Source organism: Triplophysa rosa, linkage group LG1 (genome assembly GCF_024868665.1).
Source record: "Triplophysa rosa linkage group LG1, Trosa_1v2, whole genome shotgun sequence".
Taxonomy (NCBI): Eukaryota; Metazoa; Chordata; class Actinopteri; order Cypriniformes; family Nemacheilidae; genus Triplophysa; species Triplophysa rosa.
In genome coordinates, this window is record NC_079890.1 from 24,608,306 (window position 1) to 24,631,426 (window position 23,121).

The 23,121-nt window shown below is 38.2% G+C and overlaps 1 protein-coding gene across 1 annotated transcript in view; it reads right to left on the reverse strand.

The window, feature by feature from the left end:
• The window catches only part of itfg1 (integrin alpha FG-GAP repeat containing 1), a 143,752-nt gene that overhangs the window by 100,597 nt on the left and 20,034 nt on the right, over window positions 1-23,121 (reverse strand). Inside the window, exons 7-8 of the mRNA XM_057346366.1 lie at window positions 14,105-14,154; window positions 3,994-4,075 (exon numbers count right to left, since the gene is read on the reverse strand). Coding sequence (XP_057202349.1) covers window positions 3,994-4,075; window positions 14,105-14,154 — 132 coding nt within the window. The remainder of the gene's footprint in view (window positions 1-3,993; window positions 4,076-14,104; window positions 14,155-23,121) is intronic.

The window sequence follows — 23,121 nt, forward strand, 5'->3', positions numbered from 1 at the left end:
CACTGGGATGTATCTTTGATCTGCCACTTAGGTGCCGTATGGAGAAGAGCGCCACGGCATAACTGACAGGCAGAAGTGTGATCAGAATAACATCCATTTCCAACCAAACAAGCCCTCCCTTTTTCTTCTTCCTACTCTTTCTCTCACCTCCTCCCCCATCTTTCCCCTTTCCCACCTTCCTCCCACATACTCTCGCGTTCCTTTCGTTTTCTGTCATTTGAAATGCGGCTTTGAAGCATCGTGCAGTCATGATTTCTATAAATGTTGCAGGTCACTTCAGAGGCGCGTCGCTACTCGCAGGTGCTGTGAATAACATGTTTATTTTCATAGAAATTAGCAGGTGTTGATGTGCTGCAGAGGTTTACTGTGAAAAAGAAATCAAGGGTTGTGGACTCTGATAAGCAAATAATACAATTAAAAGTGGGAGGAAAAAATATTTAAAATTATTCTGATGTTTACACCAATAATCGGTAACTAATCAAATGAATATTTTAGAGCAATTAAAAACAGATCAAATAATTACTGTTGAAAGAAAACCCACAAAGAGCTAAGAAAATAATTACACAGAGCCAAGATGAAAATGTTCAGGCTATTTTTTATATTTAGTGTGTATATCTATATACATTCATACACATATACAGCCACGGAAAAAAGAGGCCATTTGAAATTTATTTTCAGTTTTTCTGAATTTACTATGAGTTTAATCATCCTCATATGTACTAATTGGCTTCGTACTCTGTCTCCTCTCCACCAATAAGCTGGTGTGTGGTGGGCGTTCTGGTGCAATATGGCTGCCGTTGCATCATCCAGGTGGATGCTGCACATTGGTGGTGGTTGAGGAGATTCCCCCCTTCCATGTAAAGCAATTTGAGTACCCAGAAAAGCGACACGTATATAAATGTAACAAATTATTTGGGTAAAATTATCGTTTTTGTTTAATTCTGTGAACTACTGACAGTATTTTTCCCAAATTTCAAATTAAAATATTGTTTCTATTTGCATTTATTTGCAGAAAATGAAAACTGGAGAAACAGGTCAATATAAAAGAAAAGATGCTCTGTATTTTTTCAGACCTCAAACACTGCAAAGAAATCAAGTTCATATTCACTTTAAGCAATTCAAAATTTGTACATGCATTGAGGAACATTTAGGAAAAGTTCAAAATTATTTTTTTATGTCATAACCTCGATTTTTATCCCATGCTGTCAGTCTTTCAAATTGTGAGGTTTGATTTTGTTGAAATTCAACAGACACTGGACTGGAATGGCCACAATACAAGAAATGTTAATTAAATGAATAATTTTTCCATGGCTGAATATATGAATACACACACGTCACACACATTTGTGACATAATTCAGACTATTGTTCACTTTTTGTACTGTTCATATATACATACATATATATATACACATTATATATAAAAAAGTCCAGAACCCTGCCTATTTCCACAACTGACTTAATGTCCTCACTATGGCTAAGCCTTGCACCACATAACGTATCTATATATAAAACAACTGTGAACCCTGTGCCATTAATGCCCACTCAATCCAGCTGAAGGTATAATGTCAGCAAGTGTCCTTGGCTTCAGAGGAAGCCCTTCGCTTCCCATTACCACCCACTTAATGGAAGCGGCGTTGCTATGATTCACCTGTATTGTGCTGTGTGTGAATGCGGTTGAAGCCGGTGTTTATCTGTCTTCACACCCATTGCCCATCCACTGCAGCGCTCTCCTCTGTCAAAGACAATCAGCATCACGGAGCCGTAGCTTGTTCCTCACACAAAATCATCTCATAATGACTCTACAGGCTCCGGAGCTCACACGCTACCACAGCTAATTGGTGCAGACAGTTTGAAGACTGTGAACAGGCATGTACTGGATGGTGGCAAAGTGCATGTGTGGTTAGGGGAGTTAAAAGCTTGGGAGGAAGCTAAAATCAGGTGATGAACAGGAGAGGGAAACCAAAAATGGTGAGACGGAGGGAGGAGAGCGATAAATGCTGATCGCTGGGGATCAGTGGAGCATGGGATCTTCACCCGTTACTCTGATCTTCACACTCGTGTCTCCAGAACAACCCCCTGAAACTAATCCAATAAAGTCTTTTCTGTTTGAGCGACAATATTAACTCATACCCGGGCTTGCATACATGTAGAATAGGGCTTCTATCGCATACACGACTTGTTTCATCCCCAACATCATTTATCATCCTAAATCACAGTCTACAGCTCATTCTCTCTCTCTCTTCGCTTGCTCGGCCATCCTTTTCCATCTCTCACTTTGGATCCTTTTCCAGCACCCGCTCCTACTGTGACATCATTTTGGTAGAGCAGTAAAGGTCACAGGTGATGCATCTCAATGGTTTATGTCATAATCGCAATGCATCTTACAAAGGCCATACCTAAGCCGACCTTATCTTCTGTAAAGCAGAACACGGCCAAGTACACTTTCGGTTACAAACGGCATGCAGCAAACTATACACTCTTTTCCTGAATGAAAATAACAATGCTTGCAAAGCAGAACAAGATTTGTAGAAGTACATTAATTACATCTGCACTCCCTAACTTTGTCTGTCCTGTTGTGAATCAGGCAAAGGTAAAAAGACAGTTTGAATCTTGATTGTTTTTGTACTTGCTTAATAGGGCTGTTCAATGATTAATTGCAGAATAAAAGTTTGTGTTTACATGATATATAAACATAAACTTAAGTGCATCTTAATTTTGTATTTATAAACACAAACGCATGCATGTATATGTTTAAAAAATATAAAATTTTAAAATGAATAAATACTTAATATAATTTAAATTAAATTATATATATATATATATATATATGTACTTATTTATAATTAAAATTAAAATATATATGAATATATATATGTACATGCAAATATATCATAAATAAATGCATGAACGAACGAACGTGTATGTGTTTATAAATACAAAATAAATATGCACAGTGCACAGACATACAGTATAATGTTAACACAAACTTTTATTCTGAATGCGATTAATTGTTGAACAGCCCTATTGTTTAATAACTCATTTTTGTTTTATTTAAAAAAATATTTAGCATTAAAGGCTTTGGCTTTGCATAAATTAAAGACATTGTAAATTGCAAAACACTGCACAGGTGGCAATAAGTAAGATCAATCACAACTTATTATAAAATGAAATCCAAAAAGAAGACAATTTAGTACTGAAATAAATGTAGTATATAGTCGTGTTATTTCTAAAATAGAAACTTTTAAAAAATACACAACACACAAAGACTGAACTAATGCCTTGGTAATACAGTACTGCAACAATGGTGTGTTTTAGCCTCATAGACTTTTATCCCAACCGATCCCAATATGCATCAAACAGTATAATGACTGTCAGTCTAATACAGGCCTCCTTCCTGCTTAAAACTCAAAACCTTTGAAGCTCTTTGCTGTGAAAACACCATGATAGCATGAAGTGACATTTTCTATAATAACAAAATAATGAGATCAGAGGAAACAGATTAAAGAACAGAGACAAGGGCTCTTGTTTGGTCAGATGAGTTAGCTTTGAGTATAAAGGCCAAGCTCCTGAGACTCAACACAGTTAAATATTTTAGGTCATTTCACTTTCCTTATCAATCATTTATGCTATATGTGAGATTTCTCTGCTGGTGCCATTCCTGCTATCAGTGGGATGCTTTTGGAAAGGGGAAATTTGTATTGTTAATATTTAATAGGATCCCACAGGAGCATTTATTCAATTTGGCTCTGTGCATGTGTGTTCGTGCTGAAGTCTGTGAGTCTGTGTACATGTTCTGCATTTATCGCAGGTAAAGACTCAAGGTTACTTTTGGATTCCGAACTGCATTACAATTGAACATATTATGGACAAATTACCGAGATGTTTCTGAAATCCCGGAAAGCAAAGTTTGTGGTTCTATTAGCTTCCCAATAACACCATCTCGAAACAGAAAACACAGACGGACCGCACACAGAGATATGTTTCAACTCACCAAAGTCTACAAATGCAGATTGACCCACTTTCTTGGCTTCATCCGGTGCCTTTCCAGGCTGCATTTGAGTAAAATTTCCATCCTAATGAACAGAAAGATTTAACAGGATTAAAACATCTACTTTCATTTATTAAACACGTTTCCTTTCATGTTGAGCTTACAACTGTTAGAACTGTAAGAAAAAACATGTTCTTGTGTGCTGTTAAAACGCCACTAATAAAAGCAACATGGAGCTATCAATTTAGTGCAGAGCAGAGCTGCAGTCTAAATAAATGAGAGACGGGAGGCGAGTCAGACCTGTGATTGACAGGGTTGGGAAAGGGTTACTGCGCTTCTGTTCTACCTGATGGACATTACGAGACAATTCAGCAAGACAAACAATGTGTGGTCTGACAATCTGACCAGCATATTTTAAAGGCGAGTTCTCCAGTTGACAGGCCATGAGGTGGTGGGGAAGTGAGAGCAGAAGCTACTGACAGTGAGGTGGTAGGGACTGATGATGATTGACAGGTGGGCTTGCAGAGGTCAGAGAATGACGGCTAATTGAGCTTCGGAGAGGTCAGAGGGCAGGGTAAGGCTACTGTGCACATTGATTAGCCCACGTAAGCCAGGGCGCGGCGTGGCACAGATGATCAAAGTCCAGGAAAGCAGCTAAAACAGAAGCTTCAGAAAAGCTCATGAGAATCAGCCTACATGCTGATCACAGCCAAAAAACACAGCCCATCCACATCAACCTCTTCAAGAGCTCGTGCTGTACTAACGCTGGGAGGCAAACGACAAACAGACTGACTGCACAGCATATAATGAATAAGATAGCAGAGAAACACATACATTTAACTGGAAAGAGATATAACAAAGCCACATAACAATTGAAGGGTGAGTCATGAGTTACATCAGACACTCAGCACAGATAGAGAAGAGAGGTGAAGGTTGAAAAGTTGAAACAAAGAATGTCTTTTTTTAAAATCATTTTTGGCAGCTAATTTTATTTGTAATATTGCTTTGGCAATACTGTACTTAAAATATTCAAAGTACTTTGAAACTGAAATTGAAAGAGACATTGTGTCAGAAAGAGAATAAAAGAGACAAAACACTGTAGTACACCTCTGTGTATAGTATGTTTCAGATTAGGTAAATCCACTGCTAGGAATGCACATATTGATAACTGTTGAGTTGCTTTGGATATGTGTTTGCCAAATGCGTAAATACAAATGTAAGCTGCGCTATGAGCAGTGGCGGAGCTAGAGTTTTATATATGGGGTGGCCAGGGGGTGGCCAAGGCTACTTCAGGGGGTCCACAGACCATGACAGAAAATGTGTGTTTAACCCTGACTTGGCATCAAATTATAAAAAAATAAATCCTAGGATTGCTGATAAGAGGTACAAGTGATAATTTACTTCTAAATGTATGTAGATGAAATAAACAATAAAATATAAATAATGAAAATGTTGAAAACATAGCTTAACCCTGATAACTTGTTTAATTTAAACAGAAACAGAAACAAAGCAGCACCAGAGGTGTCTTTAAACTGATGTGGATCAGAGCAGCATATATCTGATAAAACATAAACTCATTCCATAGGACTGCAAGATTAAAAAAAATCATTGATGCTGATTATTGCCCTTGATGTTGTCATCTTGATTATTACTTTCTGAAATTAGGATACATGAACACTTGTCACACGCTTTACACGCTACAAAACAAGCTGAGAAGCGATTATGAATTATTGTATTGCTGTTTTATTGCTTTTTTGATTCTCTAAGGAACATAAAAAGCAGTTATTCAAACGGGAAATATTTAGAAAACAAACAAAGAACATCCAACATCACTAAAATCCTCAATGGCTTCAGGTAATACAGTAAAGAGTCTGACTAATGAATCTCTTTCTTACATCGTATCTGTACGCGGTTAATGATAAACTTTTTGAGCGTGACGCACTTCAGCACAGCTCTTCTTCACCGGTGAATCATTTAAACGCCTCAGATTGGTCAGAATATTCATACCCTGAACTTGATTGGCTATAATGGTCAAGCTGTAGCAGAGCAATAAAGGTGTCATCCACATTCGTTCATTTTCACCTAAATCTTATTTAGATTGCGACTGTCATAGCTAGTTTTTATTATGCATGGACTATTTTTCCTCTTTTGTCTTGAACTTGGAGAGCAGATTTGTTCAACTTGTTGTCATTTTTTCCAAAGCCTCTGTTAATTTACGACCCTGATGTAAACAATGCATGTTATGTTGGGAACCGATTTACTATCTGTTAATGGAGCCTAACATAAACTTACACAATGAAAAGTTGTTTAGGAATCCTAAAGCCTAAAACTTATTTCTTCCTTCTAAAGTTTGTATGAAGTACACCTGCTTAGAATGTTAAAAGAAATAGAGGATCTCTCCCAACAGTTTATATTTATCTAAGGTTAGAAAACTATGGGAAAACTTTACATTTACGCAACATTTAAAAGTGTAATGTTAGAAAGTAGGTAGATAACACTATAATGGTATGGTTCAACGAAAAAACGTACCTGGTTGGGTCGGACTTGAAATGGCTAGCAAGCAAGCGGGTACTTTTGAATATTCCATTTGTTTAGCAAATTGCAGCGGTCCATTTGCTTCTTTCTCTCTTTTGTCAGTCTTTAATAATAAATCTCTGATTTCACGCTGCACAATCCATCGCACAAGTTTTTTCCATTCTCATTCTCAACTAGACTCGCTTGAATTTCGTGTGCGGTGACGTCACGTGCAAGCATGGGCCCCGAACGTCAAAATAAAAGCGTTGTTCAACGAAAGGTGAAATCAGATGTCAATCAACATAAGTGGCTAATCAAATTTTGGGGTGGCACCCAGGGTAGCCAATTGGATGTCAGGAGTGTTCAGCGCCACCTTGGACCCCCTTGGCTCCGCCACTGGCTATGAGCAAGCTGCCCTCCAAAATCCCTCAGCATGTTTTTCTGTTACCCACCACAGCTCCAGCGTGTTTTCCTTAAAACTACATGTGACAGCCACATCTATGCTAATACTCGGCATTCAGTAAATCGCTCCATTACCTTCAGACTCGGCACAAAACACCTCAGTCTAATAGCCACAGCTCAACCAGATGCAGCGTTTCTTTTTGCAGCTTTCAAAACCAAGATGGCAGGGTGGTAATTGGTCTCATTATATGTGATAAGACTAACAGCTTTAAACCAAAGTTTGAGAGTGTAAAAATATACTGTCTCCCTGTGAATCTATTTCCCCCCAATTTATTTAGTGACGAAGCTCTGGCTTGTTTTTTAAAAACACGAACTCATGTGAAATACTATGGAGCTTTTATTTAACTGTATACTATACAAATAAAATATTCATTTACGCTTATAAAATATTCACAAGGACACATTTATAGAGGGAGTGCACATACTTATCTCAATAGTGTAGGAATGGATGCAATAAAATATTCAATCATGGGGGACCAAAATTAAATATTAATAACTGGTCGTTGAAAAACTCATATTAATCTCTGACTAATCTGAATATTATGAGGCCACGGCCCTTCAGTGTCTATACAGTGCTTACAGACCTGGGTGCAAGTTTTTTTATTTGAGTGTCCCACTTGACAAAAGAAGCAGTTTTTATGTGGAAGCTCTTGGCCTAAGGGATTTGTTTATGATTCTCAAGAAGAGCCAAACTCAAGTGCCTCCTTCTTCTGCCTGGACTGTGTTTATCTATCTCCGTTGAAAGCTCCCTACAGTCTCTCCTCAAACTGCACCTTGCGGTGATGAATAATATCGATCGGTGCATGATTGTAGAGGCAGTTGAACTGTAATGTGATTGTGGCTTATGTAAAGGTAATGGTGACATGACTTGCTCTCCCTAATCTTCTCCGAGCAGAATGAGGCAGTGGTGGGTCACAGGGTCCGTCTCATTGGATTGATTGTACATTGATGTTAATAGGAAAGGGCTGTAACAGTGGCATGCTGGGCTCACGTGTTTATGTGCAAATGTGTGTGTGTGTGTAAATGTTTCAGAAAGGCTGAATCGATGTACTGAAACGTTGCTTTAGAATGCTACAAAGGAAAAGATTTCACTTATGTTTTGCTGAAGTGAAATGAGCAAATATTAATATTAAAGATGTATTTCTAAGCAGAACTATTTGTTTTGTGCTCCAGGTTGACATCACTGTAGTGATTATTAAAACTACGGATGCAAATTTTGCTTTGGCTTATTAATGTAAATATACAGCAGGTTCCTTAAAGGTATAAACACATACTGAAATAATATTATTAAAGCTTGAGTTTAGCCTTAATATATACAGTATTATACATTATTATATATATATAAACATGTTCTATAGAATTGACCTGTTTTAAACTCACTCTGATCTGCTATGCTACATAAAGTTAAAAATGGCAACAACTAAAATCATAATAGCTGTAAAAAGGGATATTTTGCTAACACTCATAATTGGTGAGCCTCGCAGTTTGACAATCGTTAGCAAAACCGAAAGCACTCCTTTATAATGGGCACTCTGCATTTTAAAAGATTTATGGAGTGAATTGTACTAATTAATTTCAGTTTTTCATAAAAAAGCTCTTGCTGAGCCATAAGCATGTTAAATCTAAAAGGATCTGTAGCAAACAAATCAGATAACTAAACAGGATGACAAGAGGTATATGATACAATATACCCCCTTGTAAGTGTTTAATGGGATACTCCACCAAATAATTAAAATTCTGTCAACCTCAAGTTGTTCCAAAGCTGTATTAATTTCTTTGTTCTGTTGAACACAAAAGAAGATATTTGGAAGAATGTTTGTACAGTTCTGGGGCACTATTGAATACCAAAGAAGTTTTTTTCCTACTATAATAGTCAATAGTGCCACAGAATTGTTTGGTTACAAACATTCTTTCAAATGTCTTTCTTTGTGTTTGTCGGGTCCCGGGTCTAGCACTTCTGTTTTATGTTTTGTCCTCTGTTTGTGTTGTTTACACTAGACCTCGTCTGACAGTTCTCCATGTGCTCAGTATTCGCGTTCTTGACTCCGCCCCTCTTGCCTTCTATCATTAGCCACTTTTGCTCTCCTCACATCACCTGGTATCGCTCTCTCTCTCCAGCTGCCCCTCATTCCACACTAATTTCTTCCCCTTCTTATTTCTAATGCTTTTTCCAGTTTGTGTCAGATCGTTAGTGTTTGTTGCACGAGTATAACCAGTCTAGACCCACTTGTATCTTGTCCGGAAAGTTAGTTTCCATTCTAGTCGTGATATCTTGCCTTGTAACCTTGTTTTCTTGTCTTGTTACTCAGTACTCACCTATTGTCCTGTCTGGCTCCAGTGCCATTACCGGGTGTCTGCATTTTCTGCCTTGTTTACCCAGCGACCACGGCTGCTGGACCTCACCCCACAGCATTCTTGGAAGGCTGAAGCGAGTTCTCTCCCGAAGGGGAGATTATCCCTGCCGGACTTCTCTTCACCAAAAGTCCGAGATGCCTGGGTTGCTGTGCTATCTTCTACCGCTGTGGGTGCGGGTTCGGACAATCAGCTTCGGTTGAACTATCTTCGTCTCCGTTGAGGACTCTCTACTTCACAACCGGCAAACGGGACACTCGGATTAACGCCTCTTTTGGAGACTCTACCTCACACTTTGTAACGGAACTATTGGACTCACGCTTCTCCCTTAGGAGACGCCTCACTAGTACCATCTATCGTGACATACGGACTACTCTTCCCTCGAGGCGAGTCCCGGCCTTGTCACCCTTCCCCCACGGTCTTTACGGCCGAGCGCTCGAGCCATTTCCCCAAGCCCCGGTTACCTCCTATTTTCTGTCCAGTTATGGAAGTAATTTATGCCATTTCTGTTTGTGATTTTTTTCTGTGGAATAAACCTGTTAAACTGCTTTTGACTCCGGTATCATCCCTGACAGTGTTCAGCAAAACAACAAACTTTATACAGGTTTGAAACAACTTGAGGGCGAGTAATGAGTGTCTGTATATGACAGAATTTTCATTTTTTGGTGAACCATCCCTTTAAGCATATAGTGATACATGTTCACGATTTTAAAACTTTTACTATTTTTACTTCCTAATCAATCAAAATTGGACAAAATAAAGCTCTTGTAAAGAATAGATACAAAATATTTACCTCACTGCCTCTCTTAAGAAGGACGCTGTAGCGAGGAAGGCGGGACGAGAGCCGTGGGACAGGAAGGCGGGGCCAGTGGCATGAGTGATAATGAGTATCAGCTGTACGCGCACAGGTCCCGCATGCCTCACGGGGAGCTAGGGAGCATAAGAGGACGAGCGACGGGACTGCCGACGAGAGAGGACAGGGCCCGGAAATGTTAAGTTTTATTTATGTTTGTGTGGCCGGCAGTCGACCGTGAGGTGGCTGCCGGCCTTTTACTTCCGTGTTATTGTTTGTTTATTTTTGATTAAAGTTTATTGTTTAAATGTTCGCCGGTTCCCGCCTCCTTCCTTCCCTACATTGAACTTTGTTACAGACGCTTTTTGGATTCAAGTAAAATCACGCTGGCATAAACTGGATGAATAGTTTGCAAACAAAAAAGGAAACATACCATACTACAAATTTCTGTTAACTGTCCACTTCAACAACTCCCTCAAATTTTTGGTATAATTATCAGAAATAATTTTAGATTTATTTTTATTTTATTATTTTATATTCATTTGTACATATATTTTAATTGTAAAATGCAATAGACGATAATTTTACTAGCAGTCTCAGACTATGATCAAAGAGGAGGAAAAGAGAGATCATATACAGACACTCATAAACTCACGGTGCTGATGAGGCATTCCCCCCACCATTTAGCACCATTGTGCACCAACACGGTATGCAAGAACACCGAGATGGTCTGACTGAGACTGATTGATGCTCTGACATGTGCAAGATTATAAACACATGCTGCAAGTTTGATTGTGAGGTTCTTGCGCAATCGACACAATGCAAGTTTAAGTGCCGTGGCACACCGAGTGAGATTTTGCAGGCGAGGGTGCACGGCAGCCATTGCAACTGGGGCATGGCCTGATTAAAATCCTGCATGATTGACAAGCTGGGCATTCGTGAATTTTCTCACAATGAACGTTTGAGGCCACACCATCAAGATCAAGGCATTTTCTCCACGGAAAAATAAACAAGTTACTGAGTTGAGGAATCAGAGGGCTAATATTTTCTGGCTTGTTTGTTTGGATGGGGAGAGGCTCCTTCCAACTGCTAAAATGACTGATGGCGTCTTGTATTACAGTAATGACTTTGCATGCGGTATACAGCTAAAGCTTTTCAATTTAAACAAACACTAGAGCTTCTGCGTGTGAGTGTGTGTATAATCAGGGCTGGGACAGCAAGAGGAGAGTAATTAAAACGTAGTGTACTACAGGAAGCAGAAAGCATTGGCCTGTGACCAAAGACTGCTAAACTGAAAAACCTGGCAGTAAATAATGGCAGGATTACTGCGGTTTTATAGGAAGAGAGGTTTCCCATGAGCGTAAGGTGTGCTTGAATGCGTATGCGTGTGCAGATAGAACTCAGCTGTGCTTTTTATTTCCATCCCTTAAGCCTCTTTTAAAGAATGAGGAGTAAGTAGAGTCTAAAATGGCTGCCTCAGATGTGATTAACAATTGCCCATCATTCCCCTCTTTAATCACACATCTACTTATCTTTTTCCTACAGTATCTCTCTCTCTTCCTGTTGTCCCTGTCTCTTTATTTCTCTTCCTTTCTTTCCTCACAGCATGTCATTCTCTCCATCCCTCTACTTTTGTCAGCCGCCTCTCTTCTCATTCTCTCAGAAAGCAAGGATGAGGCTCCCTGCAGGTATAGGAGAGGCGATCTAACAGAACTGCCAGCCTTTGTATCTCCACCATCAGCAGTTGAGCACCACACGCGCGAGAGATGGTGGAAAATAAGGACGGGGGGAGGAAACTTTCAAAGAGCGAATGCACCGCTGACCTTTTGTACACTGTATTATCTGGTATTTCTGTATTTTCTTACCTGCTCTGTGTTTACATTTCTCAACATTTTTGTCTAGCTAATAGCTTTTTTCTTTCTATCGCTCTATTCTGTTATTTAACATCAGTTTAACCTCTGGCTCTGTGTCCTTCTAAGCTTCATATATAATGCTGTGCATCAGACTCTCACACACAGAAAAAACTAACTTGTAGAATTTACTTAACAAAATCCTCTTAACAATTTGCATGAACATTTTTTAAGTAAAATTTGCTGCTATAATTCAAGTACAATTTACTAACCAGAATAAAGTAAATTCTACGTATTAAATACATTTAGTTTTTGTTAAAATATCAATAAAACAATTATGCTGAACATAAACATATGTCTAACTCAAACTTCACGGATCACTTCCTTACAGATTGAAATATACAATTTTTTTTGTCAAGTAAGAAGAAACTGGTGGTCTCTGTACTGGCATTAGCACAGTTACTGCTCAAGTGAAATAACACACTTCATGACTAATATTGTGTCTCCCTCAGCCTATGCACAAGCACCACTCTTCTGAACAACGGTAACAACTTATAAAACCCAAACTTAAAAATAATACCAAAACTCTCCTAAATCTCAAAGATAAATCAACAAAAAACACAAACAAGTCTTTCTTTTTACTGAAAAACACTTAAAATTACAATTAATCTTGAAAATTTATCTCATTATGCAGTCAGATACAAAGCATGCTGGGAACTACAGATCAACTGCCAAGGTAGTTGTATCTACAAAAAATATTTATGTAGTCTCAACACAAAATAAATTAGTAAACTTAATTTGACCAATTTAAATGGGTTTAACATAATAAAATTGAGTTGGATTTACTTAATAATTTGTTAACAACCAAAATGAGTAGATTTTATTCCCAAGATTTTTCCCAACTCACTTTTTAAAAAAAAAACAGAAACATAATTTTACTAAGTATATTTTAATAATTTATTTTCATAGAATCTACTAAGGCACATAATATTTTTTTTCAGTGCACATTGGTTGCATTAAAACCTTAGCGGTCCTTCGAGTTCATACTTTGGTGACCTAATGCTGCATAGACTGTTGGGTAGTCATCTTAAATGGATACTCCACCCAAAAATGAAAATTCTGTCATCATTTACTCACCCTCATATTGTTCCAAATTTATATAAATTTCTTTGTTCTGATGAACACAAAGAAAGATATTTAGACAAATGTTAGCAACTGACATTTCTGGGACGTCATTGACTACCAGGTCAAGGAAAAAATATTGTATCTTTTTTTTAATAAAATAAAAAAAAAAGAAAAAAATTTAAAAAAATTAAGAAAAAAAAAAAATTAAAGGAAACATTAAAAAAAAAATTTTAATTTTTCCTACTATGGTAGTTAATGACGTCCCAGCTATGTCAGTTGCTAACATTTTTCAAACAGAACAAAGAAATGTATACAGGTTTGTAACAACCTGGGAGGGAATCATTTTCATTTTAAATATAAAACGAATTAACACTGAAATATATAATATAAAAATATGAAAAGTAATGTACATTCTAAGGATAGTTCACCCAAAAGAATAAAACGAACAACGGCGGTACCCATTGACTTGCATTGGTTTTGTGTACATACAAAATAAGTGAATGGGTAGCGCCGTTGTTCAGTTACCGACATTCTTCAAAATATCTTATTTTGTGTTCTGCGGAAGAAAGAAAGTTTATCATTTGTAATGACAAGAGGGTAGATAAAGATAGAATTTTAATTTTAGGGTGAACTATCACTTTAAAACATTTTTAGACATTGAAAACAAGCATAATATCCTAAAACATATCCTAACTCCAAAATAAATATTGTAAAAAAAAGCCAGCCATCCATCAGACCAAGATTAACAAAGCATTAAGCATTGTGTCCATGTGACCGCTGAAGTCTTTCTACCTTAGAATCACATTAGTCCAAAATTAAAATGAGGGATGAATTCAATAAACTGTGGCATTACTCTTGCATGCATTATTGCAGCTCAAAAACTGTGTCCATTCACTAAACACCTGCAATCCAGTTTAAGTAACTGGATACAAAAAGCACACTATCAACATAGAGAGACCCGATTCGTAATACACATACTGTTAAAGATAAAATAAGTGTAAGAAATGCTGAACTGTACCTTATTGAACCAGGTCTCGAATTTGTTTGATTCAGTGGTCAGGAACAAATCTGTAAGAAAGAAATGATCAAACATTAGTTATTTCTCAAAATGACAAGACTTCCTTGATTTTGCTGATGCTCCTGTGACTCTGATTTAAGTAATATGATGCTTAAGTGCATTGAATCTGACAGGTTTCTCCAGCAGGTGGAAGTATAGATTTCTGAGTTACAGATCAGCACCATCTTTCTGGCTGCAGCAGCCATTTGCTAAGACCTGTTACAAAATATTTATCAGTGAGAGAGTTTGCTAAGATCACAATCAAACAACTGAAAAAGCAAGAAGGAAGGACCAAGTAGAAGTTTATCACACCCTCCTGGATGGAGTGTATCTGTTTAAAGCACTGAAAAAAGCCTTGCCAAATAAGTTTTCACAAAGAACCCAGTTCAAATACATAAAGCAAGTAGACGCAATGAGGCTTTATATGACAATGTGAGCAATAACCTCACTGTATTGATATAATAAACACGACCTCAGCTGTGAAACTGAGCCTGAACTCAATAAAAGCCATGTGCCACCCTCCAGTGCCTCGCTGAAATACTGACAATTTCACACATTCAATACATTGACGTTTTTCTCCATATCACAATCGAGACTTTGCTTGATTTCAACTGTGGCGTGTCCTTTTCTCAATAACCAGAACACACCACATGTATTATCAAGCATGATTCTCCCGACTGACTCCGATATCGAGTTATTACACTGATTGGTGCAGGCGAGTGGTGTAATTTTCTCGTGCTGTCAATTTTCTTTTTCCTTTTGTGTTATGATGGCTTCATTTTAGAGGCCTGAACGTTGTTATTGAGATGGAGAGAGAGACTTGCGTCAACCCCCGTGTTTATTTGCGCGAAACATACACCTCTTTGAAACGCAGCAGTCACGTCAATGATCCAGATGTGTGAGGGTAAGAAATGTAAGAGAAGAGACGGAGAGCCATTTAAACAGGGCAATTTTATGGAGAACGTGATTTTTGATGCTCTTTTGAAATAAGATGTTCTGTGTAGACACTCCTACACTAAGTCCTTATGTCTGCCCACACAGAAACCAAAACAGAACACAATTATAGGTGAAATGAACAGAACAGAACAGTTTGATCTTCAATATGCAACTCAGTATGTGGTGTGAGACTTTTACTATCCAGTGCATTTTACCTATTAAAAAATAACATTGTGAATTACTACGATGTCCATAGCTATGTCAATACATCTACATGTCATAAAAATCGAAAGCAGCAAGACTGCAAAAATCTTGATTAAAGGGGTCATATGGCGCGAATACGTGTTTTTCTGTTTTTTTTGTGTGAGTTATAAGTTGCCCATGCATGTATTAGAGACATAAAATTGCAAAAATTAAAGTGTCGGAACAAAAGATGCATTCTATCTAAAAGCGAATGCTCACCCAGACCTGCCTGAAACGCCTCGTGTAACCACACCCCCACAAATCTACGTCAGTTCGTGGTATGACTAGACTAAGACCGCCCAAATGTATACGGAAGGTGGGTGTACCTGTCAGTACAATTGCTTTGGAACCTGATGTTCCAAATATGGTAAGAGGCATTACATTTCCGTCACACACTTGCAGTATTCGACCAATCACTACGCACTGGTTAACTGGCCAATCATAGCACACCTCGCTTTTCAGAGCGATGAGCTTTGTAAAGAATCTGCGCGTTTCAGAGAGGCGGGGCAAAGAGGAGATACAAACATGCATGGTATGTGGAAAATACAGCGTTTTTGAACCTTAAATCGTGTATACACATTGCATTACATCTAAAACAAACGGTAATATTCGTTTTAGCCGTGTCATATGACGCCTTTAACATAATAAGTAAAAAGTCCCTTTAAGAGAAAATAGAAGGGATGGCTATGGAGCTTTACAGCCAGTGTCACGAGGTGGGTCGGGGCAGATGTTTGAAGCGATTAGGGCGTCTGTGCTTGCGCTGACCTTTGAGGAGTCAGTAAGAGCAGATACTGAACTTTCGTTTGTGCTCCGGCAATAAACTTGTGTCCTCTGGCTCTCATTTTGTCCTTTACCTTCTCTCAAAAAATACCTTTTTCTCCAACAATCTCACTCCTCCAGGTCTTACGCGCGCACTCTCTTATCGCTCCAGTTCTCTCTCTCTCTCTCTCTCTCTCTCTCTCTCTCTCTCTCTCTCTCTCTGTGTGTGTGTGTGTGTGTGTGTGTGAAGTGGTGTTCCCTGTGGGAGTGGAGAGCTCACTGGCAGTGGCTGATGAGGTGCAGAATAAACAGCTTCATTAATCAGACTTAGAGCACTGCCACTAGTACAGTCTGCTGATTACACGCAGGTCTGTGGCCTCACATGCACACATACACACACACGCACACGCACACACGCACAGCACGCACGCACGCACGCACGCATGCACACACACACACCAGACGTCTTTTGTGTTCATTGTCATTCGCCACATCAGCCCTAGACAGACGGTAAGTTTACTTCAAAGATTTTCTGCTGATGTGTAAAAATAGCAGTTTCCAAAACTCCTTATTCAAAGCATCTCGAACAACATTTAAACTATAAAGGATTAAGTTTCTAACACATTCAGCAGTCTGACAAGTAAAATGTTAGCAATGACCAGCATTCCCTCAAGATGTGTGTGTGTGTGTGCCCGCGTGTGGTCGTGCGCTTCTAATGCTACTTCCACGCAGACAAAAACTGTGCAGAATCAAAAATATGTAGACATACAGAAAAAAAAGAGATCGATTTCTGGAATCAGAGATAAATAAATGGACAGCATTTCAACTGGAGTCCATCAGTAGCTCCATTGATTTTCAGTACAGAACCTAAGCTGTCAGAAAATGTACGCAAAAGAAATGAGCAGCTGTGATTCATTTGTGAGATGAGTACAGAATCACAAAACGGGACAGACATTTCTATTTCATAAAGCCATATTGAATCATTAAATGTATAAGTAGATACAAACAATAAACAATCAAATTGAGGTTTTCTATAATGTGAATATGCACGTTACATATTCACAATACAGTATAATATACCCAGAGGGCCTTATTTGTTCAGACACATTACAACAATATATAATAAGGACCGATTTAATTTGTGAATTGACAAAAATAGATGCTCGGTGAAGAGGTCATGAATAGACCATAGCTTTCAACCAATCAGGATCATGTGCCATAACTATCCATAATCAGGTGATTGAGGTGTCCACCCAAAAGAAATAACAAGGTAGCAAAAACAAATGAATGAGCTTTGTCTCCTCTAGCAAATTTCACATCAATACTCCTACAAACTGGGTTTGCTGTACAACAGAAAAAACCGCGACATGCTCTTCATTTCACATTATTAGTCCTATTACTGTCAGGGTTCTGGTAGACGGAGAGCACACCACGGAGGTAGATAAGAAAAAGGAGTTTATTTCAAAAACGGGAATATCCAAAAACAGGTAAGTATTTCAAAAACGGGAATATCCAAAAACAGGTAAGTATTTCAAAAACGGGAATATCCAAAAACAGGTAAGTATTTCAAAAAACAGGAATATCCAAAAACAGGTAAGTATTTCAAAAACAGGAATATCCAAAAACAGGTAAGTATTTCAAAAACAGGAATATCCAAAAACAGGTAAGTATTTCAAAAACAGGTAAGTATACTTATCGGGGTAAAGAATTGCAGTGAAGACAACAAGACTGAACAGGGAAGAACAAAAAGGTGCAAACTTAAATAGAATCCTGATGATGTGATGCAGGTGTGGACTAATCAAAAATGGTGGATGTGCGGTGCATGCTGGGAAACTGAGTTCAGAACTCCNCAAAAACAGGTAAGTATACTTATCGGGGTAAAGAATTGCAGTGAAGACAACAAGACTGAACAGGGAAGAACAAAAAGGTGCAAACTTAAATAGAATCCTGATGATGTGATGCAGGTGTGGACTAATCAAAAATGGTGGATGTGCGGTGCATGCTGGGAAACTGAGTTCAGAACTCCGGGGAGAGGGAACGGGTGAAGCGAGCTGGCGGTGACGACATGGGGGGCGTGGCCGGTGGTGCTGAAACCGTTACAATTACCAGTTATTTTAACATTCTTTTTTAATCCACCTCTTGCATTCACAAAATTCAATTGAATGTAATGACTATTTTCAATCTAACTAATAAAGTTCTGCAGCGGGAGAACTAAAAGAGATGTCAGCTAAACAAAGACAGCAAAATGTGCCTCCCTCCACATTTATGGAGCTCTTAAGTACATAGTGAATTTTGTCCCTTGGATATTAAAAGAATAACATGAGTTCTACCATATCCAAAATCTTCAGCAGCACCTTTATATATTCAGGATTATTCAATGTGTGCACTGCAGTGGCTAACTGACCTTAGAAGATTTTCAAGCTTTCAGAAACTACTTTACACCCTTACTCAATCTTTTAATATGACAGGTTGAATGTTTGAAGGTTTTAAATGACATGCTTGTTTCTCAAGGCCAGTTCTTACTCATTTACATTGGTTACTAGTACAAAGAAGAAGCTGTCACAGCATCAGATGGCATGACCACGGCCCCCTTTTTTTCTGCAGCATCACATTACATTTATGGATTTGGCAGACACTTTTATCCAAAACGACTTTCAGTGCATTCAGGCTATACATTTTATCAGCAGGTGTGTTCCCTGGGAATCAAACCCACGACATTTATGCTATAAAAGCGTTTAGCTGTCTTTTTGAAAAACCAATAATGATGTGGTCACGGGTACGGCTTTGGAAACCACTGGATGCTCATTAAAATCATTAAAAATAATGTTAATATTCAAAGAAAATGCTCGATTACCTGCTACACATGCATGCTGTGTTTACATTCCTCCATCGCTGCAGCCGAACGGAACAGAATAAGCAGAATCAAGTGTTCAATCTAACTGGCTTATCAAAAGCAACAGAAAATATAACACGAAGTGACAGAGAGTAATGTGGGTCTTAGACAATTAATCGCATAATTTGATTAAACATGTTGCAGTAATGTATTAATGTATGCTTTCATTACAGATCTGATTCATTTCATGCTCTCATTTCCTTCAGTAAGAGCATGCGATGTGCCCTCAATTTCCCAGCATGCTTTAGTACATGTATAGAAATATGTATTTTATTGCTTATTATTAGTTTTCTTGGTTATTTCCCTTTTTCCTGACCCAATTGGCATGGAACCTCCATTAAGGCATTAATATTTAAAAGGGAAGTCAGAATTAAATTATTAAGGCACACGTTTGGATGATGTGTCATGATGGGTGGACTGGTAAGAGAGAGACAGGGAAGGAAAGATTATACACGAAAAATGATTTGTGAGTGTCTCTTTTGCATGTCAGTAAATCTATCATTACTAGCCACAGATTCACAGCTTTCGAAAAACCAGAGGAAGAAAGGCATACATTTAACACAGAGGATGTGATTAAAGAATAATGCTGGTTAAATAAATAAGCAGAAACAAACTTGCTGATGTTAAGAGCGACCACTGACCCTTAATGGCAAAAGCCTGTTTTACACCTGAAAATCACTCTGCATGTTATTGTTCAGGCTGTATAAAGCTCGCTTTTCACAAACTATAAAACAGTGTTGCGTCGTGTCACCGGAGGGGAAATGAGACCGATCTCATTTATCTCCCACCATCAAATGTGGAAATACATAACAACTAAAGAAAAAGCAATAGCTTGCCTAAAAGTGATTACGTAAGATTTTAAAGTGGAAAAACAACACTCATAAAACACAAAAAAAAGGATAAAAGTAAGTACAACAATTACAAGCAGTCCTGCTGTTTTTAACACGGATGAACTAGCTAACATGCATTGTGAATCCGAGATACAGTCGCAGCAGGGCTTTTTGCGGTCGGGAAGGAAATTTTATTCCAGCTTTTTTTCTGCCGTCTTTCATTATGTGTAATGACGGCATTTAAACGAATACACAGTGTGAAGCACAGCATCCTTTCAGCTGAAAAATGTTGAAGAATCATGCTCGCAAACTGCTTTTCCCGGGGCATTATGGGTAACGGCGGTGACGCACGCAGAGACGGGCTCTCTGGAAAGAGGAGACAAGCGAGGAGAGATGCAAGAGCGTCTGTCTCCTAAACTACTTCAACTGCTGCCTTCCTTTTCCAGCGCCCTCTTATTCAGAGCAATGGGAAACAAAAAGAGACGGTAAAGCGAATGCGTTCGGCGGCAGGTGTACGAAAACAAGAGGAAGAGTAAGAGGGAGTGTGAAAGGAAGAAACGGGAGAGAGAGATACTGAAAGTGAGATCAATAAAACCTGCTCGGTTCCTCTGAGACTGTGTTCGCAGTACATTATATTGTTTTGTAAGTTATGAAACTGGTAGCCGAGCCAAGAAATAATTCCAGTAACAGATGCAAAATGCGTTTACTGCAGTGAAGGTCATAAACACATTTCAAATGCCTTATCTTATTTTAAAGTGTGCCTATGTATGAAATTAAGAGGTCTTCTACCAAAATATTGTATGAAGTGATAACACCATACATTTCCATCTGTTCCTTGTGAAAATGAAATGATTCTGTATAAGACAGAATCAAAATGAGGTCAGCACAGACTAATGACCAGTTTTTTCAATAAATTATTTTTTTCTTCCATGATGATTCATGAAGCTCAAAAAAGGAGCATGAGACACTTTTTACACGTGGATTGCCCACCAGAGTGTCAGGACCCCATTGAGAAACTTTGGACTGAAATGAGTTTATGTAAACGTTTTTTTCACAGCAAATACATGCTTTCAGACAGCAAACTTTCCACTAAGGCAAAAGTACTGTGAAGGAAAAAGTACTTATAAGAACTGTGAACTTCAAATGTCAAAAAAAAAATATAGGTTTATTAGAATTGTATACTGTACAAATATAAAAATCCCATATAACACTCATTTAATGGCTTTCTTTTCAATACAACAGTGTGTTAAGTAATTTTTTGTATCATCGGGGCAACATTAGCTGTAAATGCAAAGATAAATAGCTAAATAAATTATTAGAACTACAATACAACATTATTGCGTAAAAATTAGGGCTGCAACTAACGATTATTTTGATAATCGATTAGTTGGGTGATTATTTTTTCGATTAATCGATTAATCGGATAAAATTTAATTACAACTTTTGCTTATAATAAGTAAATCAGATATGGGAAAAGTATACACAACTGAACTAATTAGCCTTCTCCAAAAATGTTGTGAATATCTCCATAATTAATACACCTGGTGAGTTGATTCATGTGTGTCATATTAGAAGCAACTGACAATAGTCTCTCCCAAACGTGGGAGCGAGGGGAGGGTCAGCCAAGGAAATCATTTTTTTGTGCCATGAAAAGTGAGATATTTGTAAATTCAAATGTAGTGAAGTACAGTAAAAAGTAAACAGAAAAAGTAATACTTCAGTACAAATACTCAAAAAGTGTACTTAAGTACAGTTCAATTCAATTCAATTTTATTTATATAGCGCTTTTCACAATGTGCATTGTTCCAAAGCAGCTTTACAGGAGCAAATAAGAAAAACACAGAAAGGTAAAACACAGCACAGTGCATGGTGTTTATAGACCAAGCAAGATCATTATAATAAATAATATCTAATAAATAAATGAATAAATAAATGCAGTCTCCCGGTGAGCAAGCCAACACTGCACTGCTCGCTGTGGCGAGGAACCCAAACTCCAATGCTGAATAATGGAGAAAAAAAAACCTCGGGAGAAACCAGGCTCAGCCGGGAGGGCCAGATCTCCTCTGACGTGTCATAGCTGCACTCAGTGACCCCGACCAAAGCCACCGAGCAACGTCCACGAAGAAAAGGGAGAGCCCACGAGCCGCGACCCAGGAAGCCCCACCCGCCGAAACCGTGCAGGTCCAACCCGGTACCATTCCGTGATCAACAACAGACAAGTAAATGTTCTCAAGTAAATGTACTTCGTTACCCACCTCTGAACTAAATAAACCACCAAATCAAGGTATTTAGCCTATTATGTACTTTGCAAAGTGCAAACGCCACAAATTGGGTTTTACTAATATAATCTTTAATTTTGTCATTTAAAACACCTCTCCCGTTTAAACTTTAAAACTGCGCAGCTTGAAGAGATGCATGCAAAACACGTCTGACTTTAAAACTGCGCTGCACGGAGAGACACGTGTGACTTTAAAACTGCGTCACTCGCGCTGCAGGGAGAGACAAGTGTGACTTTAAAACTGCCCACCTCGCGCAGCACGGAGAGACACGTGTGACTTTTAAACTGCGCATCTCGCGCTGCACGAAGAGATGCATCCACGGAGAACCACATCTGACTTTAAAACTGCGCATCTTGTGCTGCAAGAAGAGACGCATCCATGGAGAGACACGTTTGACTTTAAAACTGCGCAGCTCATGCTGCACGGAGAGACACATCTAAAACGGTCATTTTAAAAGGGAAGAAGACGCGCTTGATTTACAACTGTGCAGCTCGCAAGTGACGTCACAGACCAACTAATCGATAATGAAATTCGTTGACAACGAATTTCATTATCGATTATTATCGATTAGTTGTTGCAGCCCTAGTAAAAATAGTCTTATTTTTTATATAATATAAAGTGGGTTAAAATACTTTTAATATTAGCATATAAAGTGTATCTAACACTTTAAATATTTATATTCATGTCAATCTACTGACTATTTTCCTATCATATCTTTATTTGTGTCCAATTTCATTGTGAAGAAATTACTTGTAAAGATGTATGAATATTAAGCTTACGCTTACATAACGTGATTACAATAGCCTCATTCAGTTGTGCTGCTTTAAGATTGCATACTTTAGAACAGTGGTTCTCAAACTTTTCAGATCAAGTACCAAGTACCACCTAATAACCACCATAGAAAATCATGAATAAACACTTAAATTAATAGTAGAGCTATGAATCTTTATCTTTACCCCTCATCCTCCAATTCTAATATATTATTAATAATAAAAACGCTTATTTGTTTACCAACTGTTTTCAAACTAAAGAACATGT